This window comes from Spinacia oleracea, chromosome 4 (assembly GCF_020520425.1).
Source record: "Spinacia oleracea cultivar Varoflay chromosome 4, BTI_SOV_V1, whole genome shotgun sequence".
Taxonomy (NCBI): domain Eukaryota; kingdom Viridiplantae; phylum Streptophyta; class Magnoliopsida; order Caryophyllales; family Amaranthaceae; genus Spinacia; species Spinacia oleracea.
The window spans coordinates 172,356,723-172,369,134 of record NC_079490.1 but is presented as its reverse complement, the minus strand read 5'-3'; the positions used below and the strand labels follow the sequence as shown (position 1 = coordinate 172,369,134).

The following is a 12,412-nucleotide window of genomic DNA, read 5'->3' as shown; positions in this document are numbered from 1 at the left end:
TCAGTTGTGCAAATTAGTTGGTGCAATTGCTGTTAAAAATGAGTATTAATTTTAAAATACTATACAGGCTTTTTTCCAAGTACTAAAAAGTTAAAACCTCAATGAAATTAAGGTTCCTCTAGTTGGATTGAGTAGCAGTGAGAAATTTACATGGACTTCAAAACATTTAACTCTTTCCCAGAAAACTAGTTTCTGATCCATTTTTCCAAGTTGCTGCAGGACGTGGACGACTACAGCATGGTAGAAGAGTGGCTAAATCCAGTTATCCGAGTAAGGCGTGTGTTCTGTTATCCTACAGCTCGTGTTTAGCTTCTGCATTCCCAGCATAAGATGCATAAGCTTTGATGATGGACGCGTATATATCAACTCCTTTCAGATATTCTTCTTGGTTTAGGAACTGCATATGCAGCAAGCAAAATATGTGGCAGTTAGAAAAAGAAGTTCCAGTTCAAGCTCAATACTGCTTGGACTTTAAGACTCTAGTGGTAACAACTGCAGAGAGCATCCGGCACCAGCTCTCACTGCTTGCTTATCAGCAACATACAAACTGCTGTTTCTTAATTTTGAGCTTAAATTTGCAAATTACACTAGCAAATAGGGCGAGAGAATCAAATTTGAGGCTATCTTATCTCTTTGGTATACATCATGAAATGTCTTTTAAGCTTGTCAATATTTTAAAGTACAGATAGAATGGTAGAAAATAATCTATACTCTTTAAGATTGAACCTCGGCAAAGCATCCCAAATATAAGAAAAAGAATAGGTAAACCTCAAATTTAATCAGGTCTTAGTAAGAAAACTTTGAAACCACAGTTTTGTGATTGCAGGATTTCCAAAGAAAAAGCACCCAAAGAAATGCTAAGATTACATCTATACACGAATTTCTCATAGAAATTTACAAAATATGCTGAAAGAAATACGCTGAAAGAAATACACGGACAATCATAAGAAAATCATAAATAGATAACAAACAGGAATTTGAATGAATTCCCCCATGTAAACACCCAAGGTCGCATCATTAGCAAACATTTGAAGTTATTTTTTAAAATTCATTGCTACTTCTACAGTTCTACTGACACCCACTTCTCTAAATGGTTTAAAGGACTGCAGTTCTGCAGCAATGGGAAAATAAATGTTCACTAAAGGATGTGTATTAGCTTAGAGCCGCGTCAATTATGTAATACCAAATAATCTGTAAGGCTTCGTTTGGTAGGGTGTAAAACGGTTTTCATGGAAAACCATTTTCCCATTTTCAATCATTTTACGTTGTTTGGTTTGACAAGGAATGGAAAACAATTTTCCACAACTCCCTCAAAGGTGGAAAAACATTTTCCACTTGAAAGGGAGGGATACCCCTTTTCCACCCTTCCTCCTTACCTCCCTCTCTCTTCTTCCCCTCAATCTTCACCATCTTCTCCAATTTTCTTTTAAGGAACCAAACAAAAGAAAAACTAGTTTGGAATTATGTTTTCCCTTGGAAAATGACCAAAATGTTTTCCATGGAAAATCATTTTGCACTGAAAATGTTTTACACCAAACCAAACGGAGCCTAAAAGAAAACAAATTTCCATGTACCTCATTGTGATCGTGTACTCGGTCTGGAGTATTTGCTATGGCAGAAAATCCTATAGCTGGTAGGCCTCGTTGCCTAAAGAAACTAGCATCTGTTGCACCAAGAAGAATTTCTGGCTTCTCAAGTATCCCACCCACATTCTGAATGGCTTCTTCAAAGAGGAACCACCAAGGATTTGAACTGTCAGCAACTGTGAGGATCGGCTTACCAAATTTGTCAACCAAGGGATCCTTCTGAATAAACTAATGCAACAATCATAAAAGTCAGAGAAAATGCAAAACATGAATCTTAACAGCTGCACAATAAAGCAAACAAAGAGGGGGAAAGACATCAAGAATCCATCCATGTGGTTGACAATATTAACAGTTAGCGTTACGCAAGGCAGTAAAAAGGTGCAGTGACAAGTTACCATACATGACTATTTTTTTCTTATGTACTATAGTGCAGAAAAGAAGACTACAGGAGAAACAAGAACGGAAAAGGTGCAGGGAAAGTAAAGAACATCAAGGACCAAGAGTAGATGGCACACTGGAATAAAGAGAGACGAAGCTAAGAACATTCTAACAAAGTAAAGCTACAAACAGGTTTGCTATTTCCTTTTGAAGTAAAAAGTTCCTTTTGCAATTTCCAAATTTCACAAATATTTTGTAGTAGTATTTGACATTGTCAGTCAAAAGGGATAGATGTGGAACAGTTGACAGTTTCCCATCTATATCACTTCTCAGATCTAACATTCATACAGATTACATATGGATCATAAAAAAGATTCAAGCACCTGCAATTTGAGATCTATGTGGACTCCGGATCACTCTGGATCTTGCCAACTCCGTTTCCTTTTCTCCTTTCTCAATTCTTTCATTACTACATTCTTCTTTCAGGCAATTGTACAAGAAAAACAAAAATCAAAGACTGCACAGAGTGTGCAAATTGATAATGAATAGGCCGACCGCCTTTTTGTTCTTTTAATTTGTATATTCAATATACTCTGTAACTTGAAATATCTTGGGAGGGTACAACAAAAACTCATAATGCGATTCAATACCAATATCTTAAACACAATAAAGGAGAAATGGCTGCTACCAAATACACATGATATTCATCAAAATTTACGACAAACGGACCTGTGGGAATGACCAATTGTATCATGGAAATTAACAAAAAAACATCCCTTTGAGAGATGAGACAAGAAATTCCCACCTCAAATGTCATGTTGCGTGAAGCAGGGGCCCACTCCTCCGCAATACGTTTTTCAAGTGATTCTAGGTCAGCTGTTGGTGGAACCCGAATGTCAAAACCTGCTTCAGCTTCAGAAGGTTGCAGATTCATCACAAAACCCTGATAAACATAAACGTCCTTATTACTAGACAATAAATAATTGACGTAATAATTATCAATATCATACAGCTGTGCAATCAGGCTGGTTAAGGCAGATATACTTTCAATCCGGGTACTAGGGCCGGATGTGTGTCAGTTTCAGATTGAGAAATGCTGAATTACTGGTTAGAAATGCCCACTTTTATGGCTGCTAAAGCTTTGTTTGAGAATTTAGTAGCTTAAGAAAATCTCCTTCCATTTCATCACCGAAAAGGGGTAAGTAATCTTAGAATCTAGAGGTCTCATTGTCATTTGTTAATCAAAATAATTTGACAGGACACATTTTTCTTGCTGTGTAAAATTAAGACCTATTATTACTAACAACCCATTTGTTTTTTAACTAAACCCATCAAATGTTCAATGACTTTAAACCTTAAACTTTTATGTAGCAACTAGCAAGTCTAAGGAATGATGCAACTGAAGTCACATACTTACAGTAGGCGTTTGTGTGCCAGCTTTCAGAAACACCATATTTACTGAAATCACCTCTCCCTCCTCTTTCAAACCAGCCTTTACCATATCAAACTGTGATGCTCGAAAACTCCGTACACTCTCCATACTCTTCAACGAATTCTCCATTGCAGTATTGTCATACAACTTTGCCCCGTGTCCTGGTTCCCCAGTGGCCTTAATTACCAGCCACATCAGCGACCTCTCCGCATAATAAGCCAGATACTTTTCATTTGGTGATGGCATCCCCTCATCAAGCACGAAGGCCACATTCATTTTTTCAAACACATCAGACTCAGACAACTTCTCAGCCCCATCAAGTCCTCCATTCTCTTCATCCGGCACATATGACAAATAAATGGTACGAGTAGGCTCAAACCCAGAATCCTTCAGCTTCCGTATTGCTTCTAAGTACTGAGTACCCACACATTTCATATCCTGCATGTATAGTGTACAATGGTAATCACTTATCAGCAACTATCATATTCACTCGAACGTAGACAAATGAATTCATCAATAACAGGATGATACAGGCCGGGGATATGAATTTTTTTTATAAAATAGAAAAGAATGATCAGAAAACAGAAATTTGGATATTGTAGCTTTCCTATCCTCTAATTCAGAGAACAGCCTCATAGTAACTTACAGATATGAACAGAAAAACCAGACAGCAAGTTGATTTTATCTAAGCCAAAAGTTCAATAAAATTAAAGAACTTTTTGCAATACCCTTCAAAATATTCACCCTTCTTAAATTCTTCATCATTTCAAAAAATAAAGTTTTTTTTATTTTGATACATCTGGACCTGCAAGCTCTCACATAGCCTAACCCAAATGATCCACAATTAATCACAGCAGAAGTACAAAATTTCATATCCACAATTCTGAATATAATTGCAGTAGATAACCAACATATAATCAATAAAAAACAATCGCCGATCATCCAGTCTCAAACACAAAAATTAATACTCATTTGTTGCTCTATCTAGAAAGAGAATTCCTAACACTACTTTGGAGTGTCGGAAAAAGATTGTCACTTTTCCAAAAATAGTTACATTTTTTGTGAATAGAATTCTCAACATTCCCTTATATAGATTGATGAAAGAGTACGGAAAATTCTATTGAAATCAGAATATGTAGCAATTTACTCAATTGATCAAATGCCTAAGAACTGATTTACCCAGAAAAGCCAACTACTCCATTTTTACAGATGTATTTATCATATCAATGGAACTTGATTAAAAAAAATACTCAAAAATTAAAATTTTAATTTTAAAAAATGAAGCTTGATTGGGGTGCTTGCCTGAGAACCTCTGGCATAAATATTGCCATCGGAATCAATGTGAGCACTGAAGGGGTGGTGCATCCACTTCTGGGGTTCAGCCGGAACGACGTCGGTATGAGAGTTGAGCAGGACTGAGGGCAATTTGGGGTTTTTCCCAGGCCATTTGAGCAAGACTAACGGATTATCTTTGACAAATTCAAAAGTCTGGGATTCAAGGGACAACGATTTAGCTTGAGATAGGATGAAATCAACAGCTTCATAGTAGTTGGGCTTTGGATAAGCAGTGTTTATTTGAAGATATTCTTGAAATCTGGAGATAATTGATGATGATGATGATGATGATGATGATGATGATGATGATGATGATGATGATGTGAAGAAGAGGAGAGAGAAAAAGTAGAGATGGAAGAGGAGGTGTTTCCAGTTTAATGTTTGCATTTTTGTGGAGGGAAGATGGGGGTTTCAATTTTTAGTCTCTTGTTCGCTTCAGTCAGTGAACCACACCTAAATTTTGATCAAACCGATAATTATCCGATCTGACTCGAACCTGAAATAACCTGCGACGAAATCGACGTAAACCCGACTAGATAAGATCCGAACCCGAAATTGAACCAGACCTAAACATGACACGACCCGAACCCGACATGTACACGAAATGGAAAATAAACCGTCATGACCCTACCGAAAACCAACCCGACCTGAACCCGGGTGACAATGTGACCCGACACGACCTGAGACACAAGGTGGCCCGACACGACTTGAGACACGAGGTGACCGATTTGACAACTCTAGTTTGAGCACCATGGTGGTTCACCTTATAATTTGTCAATATAATATCACCTGTGGTGAATGAAACAGATGGATGCCCAGTTGCCCACTTATTACAATATGGCAAAACCACAAAAGCATCAGAGTCGACATAATTCACCACAAATTTACAGTAAAGAGAACGGTCACTAGAGATCTGAACCAGATTTTCCCCATTTATAAAATTATTTGAGCCTAAACAAAGTTACAAGTGAAGTTTCAAGAAGTTGGAGCAGTAATTTTTTTCCTGTTGCTAAACACTAGGCACTGAAATCACTTGAAATCTTCACATAGTAACAACAAATATCTCCGCGCCAAAACAATCAGTTTCTGGCAGAAGAGTCAAGTGAAAGATGGAGCCATAAACTTCGAACAGTATAAGATGCATTAGCTTTGATGACTAAAGCATATTTATCTGGTCCTTTTAAGATTTTCTGCTCGGTTTAGGAGCTGCAGCAAGTTAAACAATAATGATAGTGAGTAATCAGTTTAGTTGCGTGGGAAGTAACTAGTAAGGATGAAATTTTCAGTTTCTGATGATTAGCAAAGATACTAACCGTTCTACGAAGTATTACAACTCATCTTTGGCAGCTTGAGTTTCTGTCTCCTCTGCATAAGAAGCATAAGCTTTGATTATCGAAACATATGTGTCAACTCCTTTGAGATATTCCCGTTGATTTAGGAGCTGCAGCAAAAAAAAAAAAAAAAAAAAAAAACATGCATGTGTTAAAAAGCAAGTCTGAATCAGTGATTTCACCGTCCCTATGAAGAGGGAAGAGCAAGAATTGGCAACATTAAGGGATGTATTTCAGCTGTGAACTTGAATATAAATATATGATATTGTGGCAAAGTGCCAGTTTGATGAATTTTTCTAGTGCATCCTATCTTTTACACAAGAATAGAAGTAATTCTCAAGATTAATCAAACAACATTTCATAGAACACAGCATAACATCAGACGTCCACAACAAGTAAACAAGAATGACGACTTACAAAAAAAAGCTGGGGGTCTGGGAGTCAAGATACTCTACTTTGGAACCAGGCTGTTATTAATAAATTGTCTGGGATATTTTCAAGAAACAAGACACTCTATGGGTGCAGTAGATACATAGAGCAACAAAACTGGTGGGAGTATACAGTATACTGCGCCGGCCAGTGCAGGGTGGTCTTGGAAACATATACGTAAGGTGAAGCAGACTTTGGTGAATAATGCAGGGATTCAGAACTGGAAGCGAAACCGAAAGTACAAAATTCAGAATGTCTATCAGAGTTGTGGGAATCACCAAACTCAAGCTTATTCCTATAGTGTTTGGAACAGATTTTTACTACCAAAACACAATTTTATTGCTTGGTAGTTATTTCAGCTTAGTCACTGTGTTATTAACAGGGGGGGAGTCTTTGTCAAATGTGGCTCGTGCCCCCAAAATCGCCCGATATAGCTTTCTTTGGTCCAAAATAGTACCACATTAGAGCATCTTTAATGGTAAGCAAATTGGTAAGTTGCTCTCATTTGCCATGTCAGATTTTCAAGCTACTATTTTTTCAAGTGTATTTTGCTCCAATGGTTAGCAAGTTGCTTGAATTTTTTAACAATATTTATTTTTATTATTCAATTCACATGTTTATCAAATAACCAATTTCTTTTCCGTTCTTTTTTTCCCAAGCTAATTAGCTATGTAGAGCTAATTTGCTTAACTTGGCTAATTGCTCATATGTACTCCAATGGTTGGCTAGTAGCTCGAAATTTTATGAAAATTGCAAGCTAATCCCTATATGTAACCATTGGAGATGCTCTTAGGTACCAGTATGCTTATTATTTGTACCAATAAGAATTATGAGTGTATTGATACCTAATAGGTACTACTTCGTACTAAAGTAGCCTATATTGGTGACTTGTGTCCAATTGGGACACCGGACACAAGCCACAAACGAATAGTCTGAATGGAATTTATGACTTTTACTTACCAAAAATAAAGTGACGAGTTACCTAAAGTATAGTTTCAAGTCAACAGAAAATTATAACCAAATCAGCACTTTGGAAATCGATAATTCCACAACTGTGAAGAACCAGATTCAAAGTATTCTAATATAAAAGGCAACCTCAGTGACATGCATGTAAATATGTGATTTATAACATTGAAACTTCTATATCCATATTCACAATCAATCATAGAGTACATCAAAAATTGAACTCTGTCCACACAAAAAGATACTCCGTATTTAACTAATAAGAACAGAAGCAATTATGTACCTCATTGTGGTCATGTAGTAGGAGAGGAGTATTTGCAATAGGAGAGAATCCTATAGCTGGCAGGCCTCGTTGCCTAAAGTAACGAGCATCTGTTGTTCCAATATTTACCTCTGGCTTTCCAAGTTTTCCACCAGCACTGTAGACGGCTTTTTCTAAGAGGACCCACCAGGGGTTTGAATTGTCAGCAACTGTTAGAGCAGGCTTACCGTATCTGTCAACCACAGGAACCTTCAGCTTGAACTGCACAAGCCACAATTACATCAGTCAAACAGCAAAGCGGGATAAAAAAAGAAAAGAAAACTTAAAGTAGGCTACGGAAAAGTGTTCATCCACGCATCATGCCAAAAGTTCATGATACAGTTTGCACTATAGATTATACACCAGTTAATTTGTGCACAATTTACGATATTTTGGTACAAAGCTGGATTTATGCCTGCTAGTGTCAAGTCAAGTTCAAATTCCCTGCAGATTAGAGCTCATGCTTAAACTATCCATGAAAATTTTATGATTATGTCTCCAGAATGAAAGAAAAACCTAGTCAATTGTAGCAGCAGGTAAGCCTGTATAAGGCGCATTTCATTCAAGTTCTAAAGGAAACATGAAAGACATACAATGCTTCACCCACGGAGTAAAGCATTTAAAAACTTGTACGCATGTGCAGGAAACTACATAGCAGGTTTAGACAACAAGAGAGAAGATCGAGGCTCTTGCTTGCTTTCCTTGTGCTCTGATTCTTATCAATTGCAATATGCTTATTGTGCATTTGACATCCATGGCATAACAGTCTATTCAACTGATAAACTTTCTGAGGTAAGTTCTACATAGCCACACAGGACCATCACAATTGAAACAGCTACGTCGCAATAATCATTGCATCCAACAATAGCATAGGCGCGCATAGATAACTGGCAACAGTGAACAAACTACTACGTAATTATAAGCAAGGAAAAAATATGCGTGAGCAAAGGGAATAACAATCAGGAAGGAACAAGATCAAGTGTCGGTAAGCAAGATGAAGCTACGATTGCTGGAAAGCCTGGAAGAATCAAAGTAGCACAAAAGTTCATCACTGATAATTCAAGAAAACTGCCACCCTACGAAGCCAAATGAAAGTAAACCCTTTGCCTATTCTGAATTTCAGACATCTTTTGTAGCCTTTACATCAGTCAAATGGGATTGTCATGGGAATTTCAGACATCTCTTGTAGCATTTACAAACACTCTGCTCACCAAGAATGACTCAGTTTCTCTCATCAAATACAAGTATTTCACTATTTTTCTCATCGGATACAAGAACAGACTGCGGAGTAAATAAAACAGTGACTAACCCTTTGTTATCAAATTCGTAATATGAAATACAGCATAAAGTAGGAAAACAACACTGCAGGTGCAATTAAATTCATTAATATATTGCATAAATCAACAAGAAAATAAATTCCATGAATTAAGCAACTCCTACCTCAAATGTCATATTGCGTGAAGCAGGAGCCCACTCCTCAGCAATACGCTTTTCAAGAGATTTCTGATCAGCTGTAGGTGGAACTCGAATGTCTATACCTGCTTCAGCTTCAGAAGGTTGCAAATTCATGACAAATCCCTGAGAGGCAATAACAAAATTACTGCATATTAATATCAAGCAATTGATCTTTTTCTCTTTTTTTTTTATGACTCTCATCATTGATCAAATGATCACAATAAAGACAGACTTACATTCGGAGTTTGCGTGCCAGCTCTCAAATATACCAAGTTTACTGAAATCACCTCTCCCTCGGATTTCAACCCAGCTTTTAGCATATCAACCTGTGATGCTCGAAAACCCCTAATACTCTCAATACTCTTCAACAAATTCTCCATTGCAGTATTGTCATACAACTTTGCCCCATGTCCAGGTGCCCCAGTTGCCTTGATAACCAGCCACATTGGCGACCTCTCCCCGTTATATGCCCGATACTTTTCATTTGGTGATGGCATTCCCTCATCAAGCACAAAGGCCACATTCATATTCTCAAACACATCAGACTCAGCCAACTTCTCAGCACCGTCTCGTCCTCCAATCTCTTCGTCTGGCACAAAAGATAAATAAATGGTACGAGTCGGCTCAAACCCAGAATCCTTCAACTTCCTAATAGCTTCTAAGTATTGCATTCCCACACTTTTCATATCCTACATAATCAGCATTTACCAAAATCACAAATAAATTCTTCATACTGATATTTTTAATTCAGCATCTATCAAATTGAAAATCAGAACATTCTTAATCCTTCAATTAACTGACTTAAACAAAGAGATAACGGATTCAAACGACCCACGATTTCTCATCATAATCTATTATCTTATGACCAAAATTTCAAGCTATCAACAAAACAAAAAGGGTATAATATCAGAATTTGATACTTTAATAAGCATAAACGGCAACAAATTCATACCCCTAATCCATTTAATTGAAAAAGTAACTTTTAAAATAGAATTACTTGCCTGAGTACCCCTGGCATGAATATTGCCATCCGAATCAATGTGGGCGCCAAAAGGGTGATGGACCCATTTCTGGGATTCCACCGGAACGACGTCGGTGTGTGAATTCAGGAGAACAGAGGGTAATTTGGGGTTTTTCCCAGGCCATTTGAGCAAAATCAAGGGTTTACTTTTTACAAATTCAATGGTCTGGAATTCAAGGGATAAAGATTTAGCTTGAGAAAGGATGAAATCAGTAGCTTCATAGTAATTGGGGTTTGGTTGAGCAGTATTAATCCGAAGGTATTCTTGGAATCTGGAGATGATTGACGAAGAAGATGATGATGGGTGTTGGGTTGATTTGACAGTGGTGATGAGGAGAAAAGAGAAAAAACATAAAAGAGAGATGAGTTTGGAGCTTTTTACTGTTTGATATTGCATTTGTGTTGGAGTTCGTTTACAGAGTTGAATTGTTGAATTGAGTCCTTGTTCGCTTGTTTGATAAGCAATTGAGCATTAAGAGCACATACATTGTTGACTTGTGTTTGTTGTCAAGTGGTGTTTAACCTCTCAAAATACCCACAATGTTAACTTAAGCTTGTTGTCAAGTTGAACAATAACTTGACAGAGGTCACATATTTGACCCCTTGGTCATTTGGCTTCCTTGAGGTAATGATTAGTGGGGGAATGTGCAAAGATAAATTAGATGATTTTAATTATTTTTTGATGGGAAAATCGAATACAAAATCTGTTATTGCGGTTAGTCATAGTGTTAATTATTTTGCAAAAAATTTCTGATTAATTAATTGCTACTTCATTTATGCTCATTATTTGATAATAGTATTTAAAGTAAATGCTAATCGCCTCATTTTACTTCCTCGTCTCATTTTTCTTGTTTCATTTAACTAATTTTGTGAGAGTTTCTTAGTTAACATAGGGGAAAAACGAGACAAATGGAGTTACGATAATGTCAATTAATAATATAAAAGATGAACAATTTGTTATCATTATCGATATTGTGTGTTAATGATAAATTCTAGGGATGGTTAAAATTATTAATTGTGTAGGTGAGAGAATTTGATGTAGGATTTATGTAAAAAGTAGGTGAGAGAGTATGGTGACCTTGAGTCAAGGTTGTGGAAGAAAATTAAGGGTTTAAAGCAAGAGGTGAGTCAAGTTAGTGGAAAGTGAGGTGGAAGAAGATGAAAGATGAGAGAGAAATTGTTTTACATTTGACCGTAGGTCAAGGATGCACATGGTCTTAGACAGTGCGCAAATACGATGAGTGTGTATGGTGCTCTTGGTGCACTGATGTCCAAACGACACACGTCAAATATAACAATTCCACTTCCATGGACCCGGTCCACGCTAATTAGCAGTGATGCATTAAGACATCGAAACCCTCGTCATCTCCCTAACCAAATCCATCCTCGGTGGAAACGACTTCTCCTTCAGACTTTCAGAGTCTCCTCTCGCGCGTCCTCTAACCACCTCTACATCCCCGAGCTCTACCGCATTGTTCTCAAAGACAAGTATTCCTCCCGCCTCTTTGCCGCCGTTGGATTTGTCAGTAAAGCCACCATCGCCGTCGTAGGATTTGTCCTTAAAGCAACCATCGCTGCCGCAAGATCTATCCATAAAGCCACCATCACCATCGCAGGATCTGGTTGAGAAGGATGCGGAGTTTATGAGGTTGGCTGAATATCGATTTTACAATCGGATGTTGCGACAAGGTGTTTCTAAGGAAGTTGAAGTTTGAGTTGGAGCTTGAGAGACATTTTAATTTATTAACTGCTGAATAAAGAAGAAGGCACGAAGAAGGTGAATAGGCCCAATAATTGTTTCACCGTTTGACTATTGGCTTGTGTTAGCTTTGGTGGAGTAACTATAATAGTGATCCTTAATTATGGGCTGAAAATCTTATTAGTTTACGAGTGTGGCTCAAGAATATGTCATATGATGTGGACAAGTATAGGATACTATATAGTAATTATTTCTATTACATAGTTACTATTATATATCATATAGTTAATGTTATTAAAAAAGAGTAACTATATAAAGAATAAGAGTAATTATATATTCATTCTTGCAGACAAAAAGAGTAAATTATAGAAACTATATGTTTTGTAAAGTAACTATATCTTCAGAATAGTAATTATGAAAAGAATATATATATATATAGTCATTTCGATAAGAATAATTATTCTATCCAACGAGTAACTTTA

General features: G+C 37.0%; 1 protein-coding gene and 1 pseudogene across 1 annotated transcript; both read right to left on the bottom strand.

Annotated features, from left to right (window-relative positions):
- Nucleotides 1–4: 4 nt before the first annotated feature.
- Nucleotides 5–5,104, bottom strand: LOC110786640 (uncharacterized; annotated as a pseudogene).
- Nucleotides 5,105–5,526: 422 nt separating this feature from the next.
- Nucleotides 5,527–10,805, bottom strand: LOC110786638 (uncharacterized). The gene is made up of 6 exons (XM_021991199.2): nt 10,212–10,805; nt 9,447–9,899; nt 9,196–9,333; nt 7,738–7,977; nt 6,045–6,172; nt 5,527–5,937 (listed from the first exon to the last, which is right to left on the bottom strand). The coding sequence occupies exons 1-5, from the start codon at nt 10,626–10,628 to the stop codon at nt 6,059–6,061; spliced, it is 1,362 nt and encodes a 453-aa protein (XP_021846891.1). The 5' UTR covers nt 10,629–10,805; the 3' UTR covers nt 5,527–5,937; nt 6,045–6,058.
- Nucleotides 10,806–12,412: the final 1,607 nt, after the last annotated feature.